This window comes from Mercenaria mercenaria, chromosome 6 (assembly GCF_021730395.1).
Source record: "Mercenaria mercenaria strain notata chromosome 6, MADL_Memer_1, whole genome shotgun sequence".
Classification (NCBI taxonomy): domain Eukaryota; kingdom Metazoa; phylum Mollusca; class Bivalvia; order Venerida; family Veneridae; genus Mercenaria; species Mercenaria mercenaria.
This window is the reverse complement of record NC_069366.1, coordinates 14,647,356-14,670,607: the sequence shown is the minus strand read 5'-3', so window position 1 is coordinate 14,670,607 and position 23,252 is coordinate 14,647,356. Positions and strand designations below refer to the sequence as shown.

At 35.5% G+C, this 23,252-nt stretch overlaps 1 protein-coding gene across 3 annotated transcripts in view; it reads right to left on the bottom strand.

Moving 5' to 3' along the window:
• LOC123549593 (protein virilizer homolog) overlaps positions 1 to 23,252 on the bottom strand; it is a 59,530-nt gene that overhangs the window by 20,805 nt on the left and 15,473 nt on the right. Inside the window, exons 9-20 of one of the 3 annotated variants that reach the window (XM_053545175.1) lie at positions 21,279 to 21,956; positions 20,911 to 21,005; positions 20,314 to 20,450; positions 19,030 to 19,071; positions 14,135 to 14,221; positions 13,290 to 13,438; positions 9,881 to 10,121; positions 6,612 to 6,719; positions 4,653 to 4,858; positions 4,158 to 4,326; positions 3,169 to 3,266; positions 1,691 to 1,871 (exon numbers count right to left, since the gene is read on the bottom strand). In XM_053545175.1, the coding sequence (XP_053401150.1) occupies positions 1,691 to 1,871; positions 3,169 to 3,266; positions 4,158 to 4,326; positions 4,653 to 4,858; positions 6,612 to 6,719; positions 9,881 to 10,121; positions 13,290 to 13,438; positions 14,135 to 14,221; positions 19,030 to 19,071; positions 20,314 to 20,450; positions 20,911 to 21,005; positions 21,279 to 21,956 (2,191 nt within the window). The remainder of the gene's footprint in view (positions 1 to 1,690; positions 1,872 to 3,168; positions 3,267 to 4,157; positions 4,327 to 4,652; positions 4,859 to 6,611; positions 6,720 to 9,880; positions 10,122 to 13,289; positions 13,439 to 14,134; positions 14,222 to 19,029; positions 19,072 to 20,313; positions 20,451 to 20,910; positions 21,006 to 21,278; positions 21,957 to 23,252) is intronic. The other 2 variants (XM_053545176.1, XM_053545177.1) reach the window with 2 other exon arrangements.

Below are 23,252 nucleotides of genomic sequence, written 5' to 3'. Positions count from 1 at the left end.
TCAACCAAGAGTTATTTACCTGGTTCTTTCAGTCATTCTAATTGTGTGAAGTTTCAATTCATGTACAAAAAGTTTTTATTGAACTATAATTTGACAGTTAGTTGCAAGGAACCAAATCTTCTTATAAAGGGCAATCATTTGTATAATATTCAACTGAGAGTTATGCAACTTGGTTATTTCAGTATATGATGACTGGGAAACCTTGTGTGAAGTTTCAATCCAACATATGCAATGGTTACTAAGATATGATCCAGCATGTAAAACTTTATCCGAAGTTTCATACCGACTCTCAATATTTTTCAGGTAAAAATTGGAAATTTTCTATCAATCAACTGTCACTAGATTATCTTTTGTTGTGACTGCACCTCTCCATAGACAGTTAGTTTATATATTCAGCCAAGGCGGATATTTCTGGTAAGAACTTTATAGGTTTACATCATTTTTCTAATAATAAAATATGAACAAGAGCACCGCCTTGCGGGTGCTGACGCTCATCTGATTTTTTTTGTATAATAGAAATATTGTCCTACCCATGATTTTCTAAGTCTAAAAAGGGCCATCACTCTTGCAAAAAGCAGGATAGAGTTATGCTTCTTGATGTACAGTGTCCACTTATGATGGTGAAAAACTGTTGCAAGTTTTAAAGCAATAGCTTTGATAGTTTATAAGAAAAGTTGACTTAAACATAATATTCAACCAAGAAAATGATTTTTCTAAGTCCAAAAGGGGCAATAATTATTGCAAAAAGCAGGATGGAGTTATGTTGCTTGCTGTACAGGGTCAGCTTATGATGGTGAACAAGAGTTGCAAGTTTTAAAGCAATAGCTTTGATAGTTTAAGAGAAAAAGTTGACCTAAACATAAAACTTAACCAAGAAATCTGATATTTTCTAAGTCCAAAAGGGGCCATAAATCTTGCAAAAATCAGGATGGAGTTATGTTTCTTGTTGTACAGGGTCAGCTTATGATGGTCAACAAGTGTTGCAAGTTTTAAAGGAATAGCTTTGATAGTTTAGGATAAAAGCTGACTTAAACATAAAACTTAACCAAGAAAACTGATTTTCTAAGTCCAAAAGGGGCAATAATTCTTGCAAAAAGCAAGATGGAGTTATGTTTCTTGATGTACAGGGTCTGCTTATGATGGTGAACAAGTATTCCAAGTTTCAAAGCAAAAGCTTTGATAGTTTAGGAGAAAAGTTGACCTAAACATAAAACTTAACCAAGAAATCTGATATTTTCTAAGTACAAAAGGGGCCATAAATCTTGCAAAAAGCAAGATGGAGTTATGTTTCTTGCAATACAGGGTCAGCTTATGATGGTGAACAAGTATTCCAAGTTTCAAAGCAATAGCTTTGATAGTTTAGGAGAAAAGCTGACCTAAACATAAAACTTAACCAGGCAACGCCGACGCAGACGCCGACGCCGACGCCGACAACCGCTCAAGTGATGACAATAACTCATCATTTTTTTTCAAAAAATCAGATGAGCTAAAAATGGTATTAAAAATAGATCTTTAATAAGTAATCCATTGGTATCAATGTTTTTCATAAGTCCCAATGAAGTTAAAATTATATCATGCATAGTATCTACAGTCGAGCTGGAAACTATTAGCATTATCCATATTATCAAATATAAAAAACTGAACACTAAACTCTAACCCCACCCCCAATCAACAGCTGTATAGTACTTACAGAAATCTGTATAAGAGCCTGTATAATTTTGTTCATCACTTCAGCTTTGCTCCCCAGATAGAGAAGTCCATGCTGGTGCTCTATCAGTTTCTGCAGCAAGTTTCTAACAGAACCAAACAATGTCGGAACACACGATGTGGCAGGAGACGATACAATCACAAACAATGATTCCAACAGGTGGCTGAAGTTAAAATATTCAGTAAATACTCTGTGAATCCCTTTTTCTGATATGGTATCTAGGAGTGAGTCTACAGTAATCTGGTGACCTATCTTTGGTCAATTAAGACAAGAGGGCCACAGTGACCCATAGTTGCTTACCTGATTGACTGTTTGACCTTGAATGAATGGTAACAACTGTGTTTAGTATAAATTAGTGGCTTCCAAGTGCAACCATTTGAACAAATTTCGGAGACAAACTTACAATATTGCTACAGACCAAGTTTGACCCTTCAAGCCGTTCAGGAGAAGAAGTCATTTTTCTTTTCTTTTATTTTTAGCTCTTGTGGCCCCTTGTAGTAACAAAGAGCCCCCATTTGGATAAATTTGGGAGAGGACCTTCTAATGGTGTTACAGACCAAGTTTGATGAAGATCCATGAAGCGGTTGATAAGAACAAGTCATATAAAGTTATTTTTATATCATTAATACCATTAATTCTTGAAGCCCCTTAAAGGGGTCAATGTCACAATATTAATCAAGTTTGGGAGAGGACCTCAAAATGATGCTGCAGACCAACTTTGATGAAGATTAATCAAGCGGTTCATGTGAAGTAGTTAAAAGATGTTTCTAATTTTAGCTCTAGTAGCCCCTAACAATGGCCAAGTGCCCCCATCTGAATAAAATTGGGAGAGGACCTTATAATGATGTTACAACCCAAGTCTGATGAAGATCCATCAAGTAGTTCATGAGAAAAAGTTGTTAAGATTTTTCTATTTTTTGCTCTAGCGGCCCCTTAAAGGGGTCAAGTGGAACTATTTGAATACATTTGAGACAGGACCTTGCCAGGCTACTTCAGACCATGTTTGGTGTGATTCTGGCCAGTGGTTCAGAGGACAAGATACTTAAGTAAAACTGTGGACAACAGATGCCGGACTGTCAACCCATACTAATAGTTCACCCTAAACCTTTGGTTCAGGGGAGCTAAGAAATGGAAAACTACAATAGTGTCACATATCTTCTCCTTTAGACATATCAGTACCTTTTGTTTTTGATGTTTATTTTTATTCACAAGCATTGAAACATTAAACTCATCAGCTCATGAGAAGGTAAAACTTGAAAATGACAAAATAACTGAAACTTATCATGCATTTGTAACATGACCAAGGATAACTGGCACTTACCATGCATAGGATGCATTTGCTCTGTGACAGAAAACAAGGTTACTGAGAATTACCTTGCATTTGCTATTTAGAGAAGACACAACAACTAAGACCTAACATATGTTTGCTATATGATAGAAAAAGGATAACTGAGACCTACCATGCATTTGCTATATGATAGAAGACAGGATAAGGATCATCTGGGCAGGGCTTCACCTCGACCATCTTCTTACCAGGCAGTGTACGACCTGGCTGAGCCTGTAAATACAGATACCTTCATCATCGTCAAATCTCAATACAGATAAATGAAGAATCTTCTTTTTAAAATGTTTCAAAACAATTTTGTATGATGTTTTAATAATTCATTGTACTATTAAATCCGTGTAAAAAGAGATCATCTGACTCCAAACCACAAGATTCATGTCCAATTTTATAATCTGCAATTCATCTACAGGGCAGGGTGATCTAGTAGTTGGAGTGTGCTACTCATCCGGGAAGTTGTGGGTCCAAGCCAGGGACATGACCACGCCTTCTCATATGACACCAGTCCTGGCTTTTCCAGGGAACAGATTCCAGAGTGCTTCAAATAAGCTTCAAGCTTTCATCACAATCGAGATAAAATCAATTAGTATCAACTAATTCAATTCCAGTTGTGAACAGAAACCACTTGTACACTGAGACCACTTTTTGACTCTTCTTAGCATTTTCTCTATGTCCAGCATTAAAATATGACTCCATCTGTATTATACAGGCAGGTAAATGAAGCAAAGACAAACAAATGAGCCGCGCCATGGGAAAACCAACATAGTGGCTTTGCGACCAGCATGGATCCAGACCAGCCTGCGCATCCGTGCAGTCTGGTCAGGATCCATGCTGTTCGCTAACAGTTTCTCTAATAGCAATTGGTTATGAAAGCGAACAGCATGGATCCTGACCAGACTGCGCAGATGCGCAGGCTGGTCTGGATCCATGTTGGTCGCAAAGCCACTATGTTGGTTTTCTCATGGCGCGGCTCAAATGATGGACAGTGATACCAATTCCAGGGGCCTGAAAGCTCTTCATAGGACACAGCAGATAAAACCTATTTTTTATAACTGAGTTCTGAATTAAGTATAGTCATTGCTGTTCTGAAAGTTTATATGTACTTACTATAAGTGTTGGAGCTAGTGTGTAGACTTTAGTGATTTCATCGACACATGTTGTAATGGCTTCAATATCAGATTCACTCAGCTGTGACGGTATCTGCTCCATCTCCACCTCCAGCTGGCTGTCCTCTGTTGATGACTTTGTTGCCGCTGTTGGAATTGAATCCACTAATCTGAAAATTTCAGATGAATTTGGTAGAAAAATCTAAGCATCATTAAGTAAGGACTTATATTTGGGAAATATATTTACTAAAACTTTAAGATTAAGGAGCCAGCTAAAAGATGAGAGTATGTAGTATATATATATAATGATTTGAACAAAAATTATATCTACAGCATTTGTAAATCTTGCATTCATTTGTAATTTGAAACTAAACAGCCTTAACTACTGGTTATACTAGGATACATTATAAAGATTGTACAGTTCACAAAGCAGGCTATATTACAGCTGTTCTACGTTGCTCACAAAAATATGATAAAAATTATAAAAGAAACAAACCTTTCCAGCTGAAAATTAAGTTTACTCATCACTTCAAACAGATGTACTTTCTTGATAAGTGCTGTCAAGGCAACAATCACCCTGACAACCTGTTTGTGTAGCAGAAACTTCACAGTTCTCTGGTAGCTACTGAATCCAGCCTCACTCCCTGGTTCCCGTTTCACTGCCTGTAGCTTATGAACACCAAGATACCACTGGACACCATCCTACAAACAATACAGTTAACATCATACTCAATGTAGCTTCAGTTTTTTGTAAGGACTACAGTAAAACAAAGAATGCTTGAAGTCATTAGATGGAAAAAATTCTCGTGTTATCTAAGGATTTGAGAGATCAAAACATGGAAAATGTAAGTAAAATATCTGGGGACCAGATAAACTGATAGAGTTAGCCCTGGTGGAAAAGTAATCCAAGCTCAAGCATTTCATATTTTGCTTCCGGTTAGTTTTTTTTTTGGTCATTATATTGAAGGTGATATTTTTCTCCAACAGATATATGCTCACAGATAGTCTTCCCAGTGCTGAAGGCACAGCTGAGCAAAGAAAAACACATTAAAATGTAAATAGTGCATGATTTTACTATAGACATCAGAATTTTTTTTTCACTGCTACAGTTTAGACATTTTTGTAACAAATATTTAGCTGTTTGAGGAATGTGTGTCTGTAAATTATGGCTATACACAGATCTCACTTGTTGATATTGTAAACAAAGATACAGCATCTGTTGGTTAAATTTTGGAAAAATGGCCCTTTAACCTTTAGCCTGCAAGTGATTTTGCCTTTGCGACCAGTGCAGACCATAATCATAACATTATAACATCCATGCAGGCTGATCATGGTCTGCACTGTTCGCTATTCAGTCAGTAAATTTTAGTGAACACCCCTTTGAACTAGAGCATTCACCAAATGTGATTCATACCCCCACCAAAAGTATTGTTTGAAAAAGGTTACATTTGAAATTAATGACTCCAATGTTGGATGAACACTGCACAATAGCTTGAGTCTGTGTTAAAAAATATCAAATAACAAGAGAGGTACAGATAAAGTGTATCAAAACACTACGTAAGTATAATTCTAAGCAAAAAGGGGGCATAATTCAGGAAATATTGGTGCAAGAGTTATGCACCTTGTGTCATACGAAGTAGGTGATGATGTGGAACAACTACTTCAAGTCTGAATTAAATGCATTTCGTAATAACTGAGATACAGTGAAAATGCATCAAAATTAACCTTAAATTCTAAGTAAAAGGGGGCAAAATTCATAAAAGATTGGTGTCAGAGTTATGCACCTTGTGTCACATGATTTGGGTGATAAGGTGGAACATCTATTTTAAGTTTGAATCAAATCCATTTAGTAATAACCGAGATATAGTGAAAATGCGTCAAAATTAACCTTAAATTCTAAGTAAAAGGGGGCATAATTCATGAAAAATTGGTGTCAGAGTTATGCACCTTGTGTCACATGATGTGGGTGATATGGTGGAACATCTATTTTAAGTTTGAATCAAATCCATTTAGTAATAACTCAGATATAGAATTCGGGATGCGACAGGACGGGACAAAACTGACTCCTATATAGCTCCCCCACAAACATGTTTGGTAGGGGTATAATAATTAGTGGTTCTGCTCAAATTGAATAATGGACCAGTCCATTTTAGAAATATAGCAGGGTAAAGGTTAAGATATCATTTAGCATATCAGAATAAAATAGGTAGTCTATACAGTACCAGTATCCAAATATTGTGTAATAATTCAATTTTGTGGGTACAAAATTTTATGGCTTGGGTCAAAATGATTATTTCATTGGGGATATGAATGTGTGGATTTTAACTTTTGAACGTAAAATAAAAGCCAATTTTATTATTTGTTGGGATTAAATTTGGCGGACTGACTCAACCACGAAAATTGGTTCCACATGAAAATTAATACTTTCAAAATATTTCTCATAATGTTTTCTTACCTGTAGCCTAATGGTTAGATCTAAAGCTGAAATGATCTGTAGTTTCAAAGAGAAAGACATATACTGAGACTGAAATGTGTCCAGCAACTTCTCTTGCACATTTCGACTCTGAAAGAAACACACAAAATTACAATGTATTTCAAAGTTTACCATCACAAATTTTATTAATTATGTAAAATTTAGATGTCTGGATTGTATAGTGTGCCTAATAACACTTCAACAGAATTCTGAAGACATGTAAGCATAAAATCATTAACATGTTACACTGGTAGTAGATTCTTGGTCAAATACACACAGTTACAAACAAGAGCTCCGCCAAGCGGGGCAATATACGCCCGAAGGATTACATCCTAGGATGCAGGGCTTCGGAAATTTGCCGGTTTGTCGGTTTTGGACCGATTTTTTACTTTTCAGACCGATTCATAAAGTGAAAAAACAAAAAAAAATCGGTCCCGTAAAAATGGAGAAAAGTATAAATTTCTGTCTGATATCTCAATACACCATCTACAGCCAAGCAGGAAATTGTTGGTCGCACCCTCAGATAATCAATAAACGTGTCAAACAGTCTGACTGTCACTTTGATAATCGGTCCGTAATTAGCATGTGACGCAATCAGTACTAGCGCGGCACATCCTTTAATGTTTGCAGACAGCCGACTGCAATGTATTAAACATTTTTGACTGGTTTCCAAATATGTCTGACTGGATCCAAATCATTTCGACTGGGATCCACTTCTTTATTTAAAATCCGATGGATGGTTTATTTCAAAAGGCTATGTTTCATCATGGTAAAAAACAAATGGTCACTGCATTTAATCAAAGAGCTATAATTGTACATTATAGGTCTTTGATTTAATGAGACATCACACGGAAAACCAATCAAAATATTTTTTATAATTACTTGATTTGAAAAAATTACAAGATTCATTTGTTGGGGCTCCAGTTGAAACAAGTGCAGAAAATCGTCTTTGCAACCCGACGGTGCAAAAAAGAAAAAGAAAAAAAAATGGACTGGCAAACACGAATGATAAAGAAAATCGGAGTGGTGCTGTTTATCAAATCGGTCTTTTAGAAAACGTTTCAAAATGAAATTTTGTTTACATCAGAAGAGAACATATAACTTTTAAAATGTAGCTGCTTATTAGGGTACAACATAAGTGAAATGAAATATCCGTGGCCAACACGCGTGACCTTTTGGTACTATACATGCGGGAAATTAGATCTCAGCGTTCATATAACGTACACATTCGGTCCGTGGCAGAGTATTCTTAAAATACCGAGACCGTTTAGCAGAGAATATGTGTCATATAATTGTATTTTATAGAATTCCGCCAAAGAATGAGGAAACATCACAAAGTATCTGTCGTGTATACGGTACCGGTCACGTGCGTTGGCTTTTAGACTAGTTACGCACACGGTGTCAATGCCTCGGTAATTTTATCCTTACAAGTATTTTCTCGAAAAAAAATCGAAATTTAAACAAAGTAACAATCACACATAACACTGAATAACTGTCTTCATTGTATGGAAACACGCGGTGACCGGTAACTCAGTTTTAATGCATGACATGATTATATCTTTACTCTATCACGTTTTACAAAATATGTAATATAGGAGAGATCGTGTTTGCATACAAATTCTATTTTTAGAACTGATAAGACAGTGATCGGGTGGGCAGAAGCCGACCGTCCATGTTTTTTGTAAACAGTGATGTTTTTCTAACGGTCTAAACTTTCTTAAAACACAAATTACATAAATAATTTTTTGATCAATGGAAAGGTTTATAAAACAAGCAATTTATTGATTACTTTTAATTGTTATTTCGAAATAAAATGGATTAATTATGAACGCTTAACTTACACTGTTTTTCTAAAGGTTGTGAAAATCACTACGCCGCTTTTAAAATTATATGTCATTTAAAACGTTTATTCATTGAAAAAAGATACTTGGATACAAAAATATGAAGATTGTTAGTATTTCAAATCTTTTTGAATTTTGAAAATCCATAAATGAGCAAAAAAGTTATTAAAAATTAAAAATTCTGATTCAATACGCAAACGGTGTTAAAATCATTTGTTTTGCCAACCACCAGATAAACAGATGTTAACGCGTGACGTCACGGCGATCTCTCCTATTGGGAATGCAGTGGGTGGGGTAGCGCCGATGTCAGGATTTTCGTTTAGGACCGATTGAGTTATCAAAATTTCCGAAGCCCTGCTAGGATGGGAGCAAAATTTAAAGAACTTGACTGTTGTAGCCCAAAGGAGTGGAACAATAAAAGGAAAACTTCAAAAAACAAATCTAAGTCCACAAAAAAATATTCAAAGTCCACAAAAAAAATCCTTATCAGGTACAGGTATGTAAAAATACACCTAAAAATTAGAGGTACCATCCATGATGTACCACAGAAAAGTGGTCTCGGTTTTTCCCTACGGCCAATAATAAAAAAGTTTCAAAATAAGCCATTTATAGTAACATAAAAGGGAAGTAATTAAAAAAAAATATTGTAAGTGAACAAAAAAGAGATCTGCCAATTAAAAACAAGAGCACTGCAATGCAGAGCAATATACACAAAGCAAAGTCATATATGACATTTGACCCTTATGTGTGACCTTGACCTTGAAGCAAGTCATCCGGAACATGCACTCTGCACATCGTCTCAGTGCGGTGAACATTTCTGCCAAGTTTCTTTGAAATCCTTCCAGCAGTTCAAGAGTTACAGAGCGGACACGAAACAAACTGATACGACTTTTGACCCCTAAGTGTGACCTTGACCTTGAAGCGAGTCGTCCGGAACATGTGCTCTGCATGTTGTCTTGGTGTGTTGAACATTTGTGTCAAGTTTCTTTGAAATCCTTCAAGGGGTTCAAGAGTTACAGAGCGGACACAAAACAAACTGATATGACCTTTGACTCCTAAGTGTGACCTTGACCTTGAAGCAAGACATCCAAAATATGCGCTCTGCACGTCATCTCAGTGTGGTGAACATTTGTGTCAAGTTTCCTTGAAATCCTTCAAGGGGTTCAAGAGTTACAGAGCGGACACGAAATTGCTAACGGACAGACGGACAGACAGACGGACATCAGCGTCATAACATGACGCCCTTCGGACGTATAAAAAGAGATTTATAGCCAACTATTTAATTATGCTTCTATCACCTAAATGAAATGCCTCTACATATCATATTATATTAAGCAATTTTCATTCCCTGTTTTCTCAAAAGTTATGACCTTCACCAAAAAGCTCCTTTACTAAAATAAAAGTTCTTACCAAACATTGTATGGTAACATTAGAATCACATGAACACAAGGCTCCAGCAAGTTTGAATCCCATCTTGAGATGACGGACCTTGTATGCCGACTCTGGCTGCGCCATGGCCTTAGATTCATCGAGACCTTCCAGCATCCAGTCAAGCAAACAGGTCAGGACCTCTGTATTGGTCTCCTTGTAAAGAAGGTATGACAGACCCTTTGGTAACAATCCTGGTACACTCTCCATTGCCTCAACCCAACTGGAAACACACATAATGTATTTTTACTTCATAAAAAATAGCATATACATGATTTGAAATATTTTACTAGCTTACACTAATTTATTTTAGAGATACTGTGCCAAAAGCTTTGAGCTGATTTAAATTTTGAAGATTCCTGGAAAAACTAGTACACTCGAAACCCGTTATAACGCTACTCGATATACCGCGGTAGGCCCTTGGCTCCGGAATTTTCGGGGGTTAAAAAAAACCAAAACAAGTCCGCGGATGTTATCTAATTTGATCATAATCAGCGTTAAAACTACATGTACCTGTATACTTTGTACTTTAACACCTTTGCCATGACAACTGTGTCAAAAATCAATAATTGTCTGCTAGCTTACATGTTTACTTCCGGGATACACAATTCCAACTTTCTTTTAGAATCACGACAAAATGAGATGACACAGCATTATACAGTCGACATCGTACTTGCGACCACCTCTATTAAGCAATTTTTTAATTAAACGACCGGTCAAAATCCCTCCCGAACGTTTTCAGTACACAAATTCATTCCATTAAACGACTTTTTGTTAAACGACTAGCGACCACATTAATGTAGTCCCGACAGGTAAAATATTCGACAAAAGTATCTATTAAGCGACCGGGTGCCAAAATTCTACCGAGCATTTCTTCATCTGTGTAATTAGTGAGTACGTTTTGCACGTGACTGCATGAAATTAACCTTTGTATCAGTCGAACTGACAAACAATCTAGCCATGATTTTACTTGGAAAAGTATTCACGATGTTTAAACAGATTTTTAAACCTTACATATACATGTTCATAATTTATGCTGTTACATTAAGAGTTAACAAGAAATATCTTTAAAAATGATGGTCGGCGAATCGTAATAAGGAAAGAAGTTTATGAATTTTTCATCTAACATTCATCTTTCATCTAACATTTTTCAAATGTAAAACTAAACACCGCACTTTAACAATTTAAATGGTTCTCTTTTATTTTTTCGCAAAGGTTTCGTAGGGTTGCAATTTTGTTTCGTTTATCCTTAGACGAATAATTACAGCAGTAATTTGATGAAGATTCATGAAGCGGTTCATGGGAAGAGGTCATTAAAAGTGTTTATATATTTAGCTAAATTGGTCCCTATCCCCATTTGTAACAAAATAGCAGGAGACCTTACGATATTGTTACACATCGAGTTTGATAAAAATCCATTACATTTTAGTGGTTAATGCGAAGAAAGGCATATCTACTTTTAGCTATAGTGGTCCCAAATAGGACCCAAGTTCCTATATAAATAAATTTAGAAGAGGACCTTATAATGATGCTCCAAACCAAGTATGACAAAGATTCACCAAGCTGTTCATGAGACGCTGTATAAAGGCATTTCTAGTTTTAGCTCTAGCAGCCTCTAAAAGAGGTCAAATGTCCCAGCTGAACAAAGTTGGCTGCGGGCCTAATAAAGATGCTGGAAATTAAGTTTGATTAGAATACATGAGAAAAAATCAATTAAAGGATTTTTTTATTTATTATTTTTATTTATTTCTAAAATAGGCCAACTGATCTCGCTTTAACAAATGCATAGTCTTTGGACAATGACGTCACACCTATAAAAAAGTGAAGGTCAAGCAAAACACACAATTGTAATTATTTCAATATTTCTGTTTCATAAGCAAAGTTTGACTGTAGTCATATCACATAGATAAACTGTATGCAGCGTACCTTCACTTCAGTGTAATTAGATTCAGTCATTATATAGCATATATATAATGAAACAGATTTCAACTGAGTTCAATATTTGCATACCATACTAAAGAAAAATATTCATATATAATAAATCAGTTAAATAATTTATAACAAATATATCAAAGCAAACAAGTACTCATTTTAATATGCAATCTGAATAAGTCACAAAAGCAAGAAACCTTTTCATATACAGACGACAATTGTAACAAGGAAAATCTTTTAAAAAGCACTTCTCTACATAAAAGACTCTTATCACACCCTTATTCATGTGATACGCAGACCGTATTCAGCTCTTTCTTTAATTTGATATATGTTGGTATTTGAACAGTTTTTTATCATATTTATTAAACTTACTTATCATTTTGAGATATATCAATATTCTTGCTTAATATACTGAGCCAAAGTTAGCTTAAAAACTGTGAACAGCGTCGTTTAGGATAAACGCTTTGTCTACATTTCACTCAGCGTAGCACAATCAACAGGGTGAAAGAAATTGACACTCTCGTCCAATCAGGCAGCGTGTTGCATAAATCTGCCATTCTGATAAATTATCTATAATGCGTTATCAAGTAGTTTGATTTGCAAACTGAAGTCACGTGGCATAGGTAGCGAAAACGAATTTAGACGGCGTCGCCGAAAAATAACTTTTCTTTTCATCTGACTGAAATTCATTAAGAGACCATTCCATTAAGAGACAACTTCTTGGCAGTCCCTTGGGTGGTCTCTTAATACAATGTCGACTGTAATTCTTTTAATTTATTTTTCCGTAGCATTTAAGGTAAATAAATGTCCCATTTATACGATTCTTATTTTTTATTAACAAAAAACAGCGTCCAAAATACATTACCGGTGGGTTGGGTATAATGCATTTACCGCTGATACGATCAACCCGCGTTATAAATTTAACCCTGCTAGATCCGCGGGTCTCAAACCTTAGACCCCGACTACAGCGTTATAACGGGGTCCCAGTGTACTGGTGTCATATGAGAAGGCATGGTCCTATCCCCAGAGGGGTTTGAACACAAAACCCCTGGGTTGAGCGTGCAACACCTTAACCACAAGACTACCACTCCCTTTGGTATTTTACTGGCTACATATTACGCTTATTGAATCATACTGACAATTTTATTTTATGACTTGTTCAGTTTTTAAGTCATAAAACTGGTAACATCTTATTCCAGTTTTCTAGCATTACTGAACTTTATGACCTTCCCTAAGCCAGCTGGATGGCTTCCTCACATGAAGAATTCTACACCTCAAATGAGATCTGAACCTAAAGCGATGAGTGGCAAGTGATTCAAAGTCTATGACTTTAACCACTCAGCAACAGAGGCCCTTATTATCCATGTACATTAATATTGCTAATTTGTAATCTCAGAGCCTAAGCCAGAGGGATAAAGTGGAAGTAGCGCCTAAAAGACCAATTTTCAACATCAGCTACCTGTCATGGTGTGCCTCTGCCTTAAATTTCTCCACTATATCAAACAGCTGTTGAGCATCTTTTGGACGTTTTTCTGGCTTGACATATTCTGGACTCAACAACTTCTCTTTCTCCAGCTCAAACTGTGTTAATGATACATCACTGAATGTCTGAAAGGTTGAAAAAAGAAATTCTAAATTATGTTATTTTTCTCATTTTGACCAGTGTCTTGATTAAACTTAAGTTTCAGTATAAATATGTCTGCAGATAAAATGTAACAAAAAGTATTAAGTACTTCTGAAGTACTTCATTTCATTTCTATATGGTCAATATAGTATACATCAATACAAACATAGTAAAAACACTTACAAAAGCAAGACAGACTAGTTCTGGCTATTGTAAAAGCACATATTTTCACTGGGTTGTAAGTATGTTTGCGAGGTTTAATATTCGTGAAATTGTAAAGATGGTATCATACTTTAATTTGAATTATACTAATGGTGAACATTTACGCGGTGATTAATTTTTGTGAGATGTATGGCATCGCAAATATAGCAAAAATTGAACCCTAGCAAAAATTTCTGCTTTTACATTACCTCATAAACTGGACATGAGGAAGAGTCAAGTAATTTCCTTGCATTTCTATCTTCCATTTGACAGTAAAGTACAGTAAAGTATAATATACTACAGTAAATTCTAATTTATTTTAGCTCAATTGTGATGAAAGCTTCAAGCATATTTGAACCATCTTGAGTCCACTTCCTGGAAAAACCAGTACCGATGTCATATTGGAAGGTGTAGTCATGACTCCAGTGATGGACAGCAAGTAAGAGATAAATTTACATGTAAATTGAGAGATAACTTACAGATAGGGAGGACATTTCAAACTGATACGGGTTGAATGGTGCAGTTATATAACTGTATGCCTCCTCATCCATCTCGTAGTCAATGCCCTGAAAGTGATAAAGGGAACATTCAAGCAACTGGAACTAAAACATTTTCAAGTTCTCAAACAAAATTTGCTCAATTTCTAAAGAATGCATTCAAATATTTTAGAATTATGATAAATATATAAATAGACCGGTTTTAAAGAGGCATACTACATGTATATGTTGTTCTAAACTATGTGTCTGGTGCTTTAACATATAGATTTATACCATGCAAAACCCCTTATTTTTTCCAAGTGTATTTTCAATTTGCTCTGGAGTTTTTTTTTATGTTTTGAAAGATATTTTGTCACTGTTCAGTATTACTAACATAAAAGAAAAGCACTGGATTAAAACATCTTTTTTATATACTGAAGACTATCCTTTTGTAGTAATCATCAGCAACAGAATCTGTCTTTTTCTTTATGGTCAGGTTTAACCTCACACAGACACAAATACAGGTCATATGGCTATTTTCCAGCTACTTATGGGGGAGGAAGACCCCCTGGTACCCCTGCTGGCATTATTTCATTACAGGTGGGCACTTTCGTAGAACCACCAACCTTCTGTAAGTCAGCTCAATGCCAGGCTTCCTCACATGAAGACTTCTACGCCGCAAGACAGACTTGAACCGGCATATCTGTGAGGGGAAAGTGATTTGAAGTCAGCAACCTTAACCAATCCGCTAAGAAGGCACCATTAAAATCTGTGGATCCTGCCACACATTTAATGCCACATATTATACTGCTATAAATATTGTCCAAGATTAACTGTTAAATCATTAATCTTGTACTTCTTCAAACAGAAACACAAATTTCATGCAAACCAGAAAAAACTACAAAATCAACAGGAGTTCAAAAGTTACAGAGCAGACATGAAATCGCTAATGGACGGACAGACAGATGGACACAGGGGGTATAACATAGAACGTTCCTTCAGGCGTATAAAAAAACCCTTCAAATATCACAACATAAAAAATTAGGACACAATATACAAGTCCATAGGTAATTTAACAGTCACTCTGAATGGAGAACAGTGAATTAAATGGATTTTATCTTACTGATAAAACACAGTTTTTCATTAATAAACATAAAATTGAACATGCATCTTAAATTTTTGAGTATATGTAATGTATAATCAGAGAGTAAGAATTACAAGGGACTATGTGTCATCTATTGGTGGAAATGGGAAACATATTGTCTGTTTTGTTGAGTTTTACTGCTTGTTTCATCTTAAGTCAAACTAAAACAGTTTAAGTCACATGACCACTTTGCAGATTTTTGTAGTGGAGGACTAAATGAGTCTATCCAGATTTTATCTCAGGTTGGTATGTGGGGTTGGAGTCATGTGGATGTGTTGCATTCGCTGAAAGCAGAACGGTTTTCGTGGATGTGGGGGGAGTAATGTGGATTGTTGCGCTCCTCAAATCAACTCATCATCACCTATCTATATTCCAAGTTCAAAGTCAATACCTTGAATAGTTTTGAAGTTGTGTTCTTAACACAAAATACAAAGGACAGATTCTAACTCAATTTGTGGCCTGGACCTTTACCAACCAACTGAGTTTGTGAGCTCTGCACATCATCTCATAACAACTTTGAAGTCAATACCTTGAATGGTTATTAAGCTATGCTCATTTGACACAAAATATGACCAACAGATTTGAACTTACTATGACCTTGACCTTTGAGCTACAGTCCTGGTTCATGCACTCTGAATATGGTCCCATCACCACCGACCAATTGCCAAGATTGAAGTCAATATCTTGAATGGTTATCAAGTTATGCTCCGGACACAAGATATGAAGGACAATATTGACATTTGAGCTCCATTTGTGACCTTGATCTTTGACCTACCAACCCAGATTATGCACTCTGCACGTCATCTTATCACCACCTACCTATATACCTGCATATCACCTTATCACCACCTACCCATATACCAAGTTCAAAACCTTAAATAGTTATTCAACTATGCTCCAGACACTAAATACGAGGGTCAAATTTGACCTTTAAGCTCTATTTGTGACCTTGACCTTTCACCTGCTGACCATGAGCTAGGCACATCATCTCCTATATACTAAGTTTAAAGTCAATACCTTGAATGGTTATTGAGTTATGCCCAGGACACAAACTATGACAGACAGACGGACAAACATATGTACTCACCATCATATAATATGTCCATTTTTTGAAACTAGCATATAAAAATAGTGCAGGTAGGAAGGCATTTTTATTCTTTTCTAAGTGTCCAAAAAATATACATAGCTACAAATCAAATTTCTTATGATCAGAATGAACTTTAAAAGTTCACAATATCCCTTAAATACACTTCTGACAGCAAAAATAATTTGTTTTTACTTCTTTTTATGATGGAAAAAAAAAACACATTAAAGTTAGCGTGTTAAATAGTAAATTAGTTTTGAGGTAAGCAATTTACAGAGGTGAAAAATACAAGATACAAATAAGGTTTGAACATTGAACCTGATCCCATATTTATCAGTCACATATTTAATATTTCAAACATAAATTATCTGTATTTTTGCATTAATTTTGATAGAAACATGGCAATCTCTAACTAACATTTAACTAGATTTATAAAACTATACAGTAACCCATTTTAAGGAGTTAACACAGTTATTTGCAGTTTACAGTTTAACTCATTCAAGATGAATACGGGCCCTAAAACATAAAAGACAAATGCACCTCTAGTTATATTCCGAATCTCAACATTACATTCTTTTTACCTTTTACTGTAAGTTTTCAAGGTATTTCTATATTTTTGTATTTCTATATTTTTGAAATAATCAGATTTTGACTTTTCAAAGGGTAATTTCAAATTCATTTTTGACTTTGTAAAATGAGAGAAACACATAGAACTCTGATGACCAGAAATACAACATGTAGCAGTAAAATTTGCACAAAACAGGATTATGTCATATAAAAGGAGACTATAAAATTTATATACCTATTAAAACTAACTATACAAGCTGTAACAGTTTCCAACTTTATGTACTACAATATACTCGAGGGTGCTCATTTTTCATCAACATTGGAAAGGTAAACATGAAGGATTGTTTCCTTTATGGCAGGGAACACAGGAGATAAATTTCCATTTAATAACAGTTGAAACAATGGCTTCAGTTAGCTATATACGAGGGTTGATCCAGAAATTATGCCACTGCATCCATTGCAGATTTATTCATTGTTATATAAGTATAGAAATTATACCAAGATAAAACCTAATTCAAATTTTGATTACATGGGTAAATATTATATTCCAGGATTGTTTCGTTTAAAATCCATAGAACGTCAAAGTTCACTCCTTACAGTTTCTTTAAGAAACAGAGAACAAAATATAGACAAGCACCAAACAACATCAAAATAACAAACATTATCATGTAAAATTATAATGATGAATAGTTATGTCTTCCATCTGTCAACTGTACAAACTACAATGGCATCCTTGCCAGATAAAAATACCTATGCAGTGATCAGGCTCGTTATTGCTTAGTGAAAACAAGAACACCGCCTTGCGGGTGCTGACGCTCATCTGATTTTTTTTGTGTAATAGAAATATTGTCCTACCCATGATTTTCTAAGTCTAAAAAGGGCCATCATTCTTGCAAAAAGCAGGATAGAGTTATGTTTCTTGATGTTCAGTGTCCACTTATGATGGTGAAAAACTGTTGCAAGTTTTAAAGCAATAGCTTTTATAGTTTATGAGAAAAGTTGACTTAAACATAATACTCAACCAAGAAAATGATTTTCTAAGTCCAAAAGGGGCAATAATTATTGCAAAAAGCAGGATGGAGTTATGTTGCTTGCTGTACAGGGTCAGCTTATGATGGTCAACAAGTGTTGCAAGTTTCAAAGCAATAGCTTTGATAGTTTAAGAGAAAAAGTTGACCTAAACATAAAACTTAACCAAGAAATCTGATATTTTCTAAGTCCAAAAGGGGCCATAAATCTTGCAAAAAGCAGGATGGAGTTATGTTTCTTGCTGTACAGGGTCAACTTATGATGGTGAACAAGTGTTGATAGTTTTAAAGCAATAGCTTTGATAGTTTAGGATAAAAGCTGACCTAAACCTAAAACTTAACCAAGAAAACTGATTTTCTAAGTCCAAAAGGGGCAATAAATCTTGCAAAAAGCAAGATGGAGTTATGTTTCTTGATGTACAGGGTCTGCTTATGATGGTGAACAAGTATTCCAAGTTTCAAAGCAATAGCTTTGATAGTTTAGGAGAAAAGTTGACCTAAACATAAAACTTAACCAAGAAATCTGATATTTTCTAAGTACAAAAGGGGCCATAAATCTTGCAAAAAGCAAGATGGAGTTATGTTTCTTGCGATACAGGGTCAGCTTATGATGGTGAACAAGTATTCCAAGTTTCAAAGCAATAGCTTTGATAGTTTAGGAGAAAAGCTGACCTAAACATAAAACTTAACCAGGCAACGCCGACGCCGACACAACCGCTCAAGTGATGACAATAACTCATCATTTTTTTTCAAAAAATCAGATGAGCTAAAAATCACTTTTTGACGTCAATGTCAGTTACCTGCAGCGATCCCAGTTACAATGCTATATGTACATGCTGATATTGCAACAAGTAAACAATGAATTTCTATGGTATTTTCAGAAAATATTGGAAATACATCAAGTACTAGGGAAGGTATTTTTGTTGTTTTCTTTTCATTATGCACATTTTTATGACTCCTTCAACTTCCTCCTGGATCAACCCACGTACCAGGACGCTGGAGATTACCAGGTGTGATTACAGTGAAACAAGAACTACAAGGTAGAAATAGAAAGGCATGCAAATGAGAAACTCACAGAGCCATGTCTACGCCGTGGGGTTAATCTAAAACCAAACCTCTGAATAACAAACATAAATCTTATACAAATAAGAAATAAGCAAAACGTTGCTAGTTTACTTCAAAGGAAAATCTTTTTTCATACACTTTTAATTGGTGCTCTTGTACAAAAATGCAAGTTTCATCCAGAAATATTTACATAAAATTTTGTCATCAAGATGCTCAAACTAGGATGCAGTTGGTGTGCAGAGAACAGTTTTCCTTCAAAGTGATCTATAAGCAGGTGAGATAAAAATAAAAGCAAGAATAGTTAGTAGAAAGCTAAGTATTAAAATATATATTTCTAAGTAAGTACAAGAAATTCATACCACACAATGATAATAATTCTAAGACTAGAATGTGCTGTACATATGACAGCATGCTTGACTATTCAACCAATTCCAAGTCAAATCAGGGCCATAACTTGTCAAGACATGCGAAACTGAGTAATTCTTTCACTATATTTTACAAATTAAAATTTCATTATGAAAATGATAACAACTTGCATGCAAAACTTCAAACTCCAGTAAAGTATAATTAGAATTAATTTCTACCGAGAGTCTTTTGTAAAGTTTGAATCCAATACAGGTAGTTGTTACTCAATAACAGCTTGACATTTAGTTGCATGTAAAACTTAAATCCAATTTCTTAAGTGGGAAAGGGCCGTAAATTGTAATAAATTCAACCAAGAGTTATCTAACTTGGTTAATTCATTAGATTTGGTGGCTAGGAAGGTTTGTGTGAAGTCTCAAACTAATCATTCAACAGTTACTAAGATGCTAACAAAACTTTGACCAAGGTGTGATGCCTATGATGTCGCCTCCTTGAGTAAAATAGCTTTCACAATTCTTCAAATGAGCTGTGCCATCAGAAAACCAACATAGTGGCTTTGCGACCAGCATGGATCCAGACCAGCCTGCGCATCCGCGCAGTCTGGTCAGGATCCATGCTGTTCGCTAACAGTTTCTCCAATTCCAATAGGCTTTAAAAGCGAACAGAATGGATCTTGACCAGACTGCGCGGATGCGCAGGCTGGTCTGGATCCATGCTGGTTGCAAAGCCACTATGTTGGTTTTCTCATGGCACGGCTCAAATAGTCAAGTGAAAAATATATAATTGTGTGTCTATAAAGCAAGTACTACAACACATATAAATCTCATAAATGTATGTTTTACCCATTCCACCACAGTATAGTCACCACAATTCTGTACCCATTGTTAGAGATACCTTTATACACAGTACAAGTAGTTATGAAATGTCTTACCACATCAGTATCAATGTCTATGAATTCATCTTCAGAAGAGATTGCCTCATAGTCGCCATCAGACATGTAAGCCTGTTCCATAGGACTCCCCACCACATCTGGTGACATCGGCTCAAATGGCGGTATTTCCTGTTCTTCTAAATGACAACAGTACATTTGATATGACATAAACAATCTAGTTTTAAAATATGAAACGGAACAGAATATTTTGTCAGCTTTGCACCAACTGTAAACTTGAAATCTGCATTTGCTTTAAGTAGCTTATGGGATATCTACAAAAAGTAAAACAGCTCTTGTTTGCTAAAGTTTTCAAGTTATATAAATATATAAGTCTTCTTGCTAATTTGATTCTACTCTTCTAAATGGGGTTTCATGCAAATTTTCTTATTGTCAAGTAAACCATTTTCAGCAGATTTATACTAAAGGATTTCTAGTTTCTCAGAAGTTATTGCGAAGAGTCCTACAATGAAATTACGAAATTAATGTTAAAACAGAATATCCTTCTACTTCTTCTTGTGCAACAATGCTTTGATCCAATTATACCTGATTAGCTTGACATCAACTATACTGTTGTTTAACAGATGATACATTAATTACCTGGCTCAATCTCTGGTGAAGGAGAGGACGGTTGCTCTGGTAATACTTCTTTCATTCTATTCATCTCACGACTTGGTGACTCCTGTCTTCTTGGCCTAAAATCACAGTCCATTTAATGCATAAATATGTGTAAACTTTAGTCCTCCCTAAGCTCTAACTTTCACTATTCAAAGGTATTTACAATAGTCTTCATTAAAATGTACCTTTGAATCTTTTAATCACTACTACCTACTTGTTTTAGTTTTCCTTCACAATATTTTCCAACTGAAAACATTTCAAGTCACATTTTTAGGTATCTAAATTGTTACCTATTTCCATCAAGCTTTTGTATTCACGAAAAACGAAAAGTTTTAATGAAACTGTCTCACCTGACAATTGGTGAAATTGCTTGCGGTGTCTCTACTACTGGCTTATTTGGACTAGGTGACCTTGACCTTGAACTGAACCTATCTCCACTAAATGACCTTGACCTCGACCTTGAGGGACTTCTAGGTGCTTCTGTTTCCATGAAAACTTCTCTTGAACGTTCTTTTTCACGATAGTCTTCTCTTGTTCTGTCTCTGAACCCACCTCGATCACGTAAATCTCTTGGCATTCTATCAAGGTCATGACCTCTATCAAGGTCCCTAGCTCTGTCCCCATCCCAGTCTCTTGTCTGATCCACCTCCTGCTCTGGGCCCCTATCAAGATCCCTATCTCTACCTCTGTCCTGTTCTCTATAACCTTCCCTCCCTCTTTCATAATTTCTTTCATAATCACGGCCCCTTTCTCTGTCCCTGTCCATTTCAATGTCTCTATTTCTATCGTATCCCTGCTCTTGATCAAAGTCCCTATCTCTCCTGTCACCATAACCACGGCCCCTATCATCATAAACTCTATCTTTAGAATCTCTCTCATATTCATTCAGTCTTTCTCGACTTCCCCTGGCTTCACGGTCCCTGTCTCTGTCACGCAGTTTATCCCTATCCCAGTCTCTATCCTCCCTATTTCTGTAGTCACGTCCGTCTCTACCGAACTCTCTGCCTTCCCTGTCTCTAGATCCCTCCCTACAATAAATATTTCAAACAAATAAATACACTATTTTACTCTATGTGAAGGTATGGGAAGTTTTTCAATTCTGATCTACAGTTTTCACTACAAGTGATTCATACCCCCACAAAACTGTCAGAGAAAATAACAATCATGATATCACTTAATACAAAATTACATAAATTTCTTCATGCAGAGTTATGATTATTAAGGCTTTCTAGTTCTTGGTCTAAGTGTTGTTATATTTTCTGGTTCTTTTGGATCATAGAGCACATAAATGTACAGTGTCATCACAGGGGTTACATTGAATGCAATACTTTCATTGGTTTCAAAGTTATTCATGGTAAACAACAATAAAGCAGAATATAAGGATCTTACATGCCTGCCTGTGTAAGACAGGTTTTTCCCTACCCGAGGGACAATGTGGAATAAAAAACCGAGCGTTAGCAAGGTTTTTTATCCAGGCTGTCCAGAGGGTTGGGAAAACAGCTGTCTTACATAGGCAGACATGTTAGATCATTTTTCTTGCCTATCACGTTCAAAATAGACCGTGTTGATAAACAGATTTAGGTATTTCCTGGCATTATTTATATAGTTTATGATGTCACAATAGTGCCATTACTATGTGACGTCACCTAAGTGCACGCTATTTTAGACAAGGGTTTTCCCTAGGGAAAGACAGGAATATATATCCCTGGCAAGAGCTCTGGCAAATGTATACTTTCCCCGCTAGGTAGGCAAGAATTAATTACTCTGTTAAAATGAAAGGAAGAGTTTCTGAACTGGATGTGTACACTTGCATTATGATCCCTAAGGATTGTATTAAGCACATAAGCATCACTAATAAAATACTGGAAAAAAACAAATGTTGTTTCTGGACAGTAAACTGTCTCTTAATTGTTAAAACAACAAACTTCTTTTACTTACATTTACAGTGCCCTAACCCCTTCCCATACCCCCAAGTTTACAGTAATAAATAATAATATCCCATAATTGGTGTAAACACCAACTTCCACTTTTCCAAACAAACTGCTTAAAATTCTAATATATGTACAGCTACATCTTGAAAACCTATCTGTTAGAAATGTCTAACAAACATTTATATAAATGGTTCATCACATTTTAAAAACTGACATTTTAAATTTTTGACTTGTGTTTTCATTATTACGTAACATAACTGGGCTTTACTATCTTCCAACTGTAAAAACTTTTCAAACTGTATGAAGAACTACTTATACAGTATGGTAGAGATGGTACCTAAAAAATTCAAATTCATCTTTACATATTTTTTACAGAGTGAAATTATAGCTAAG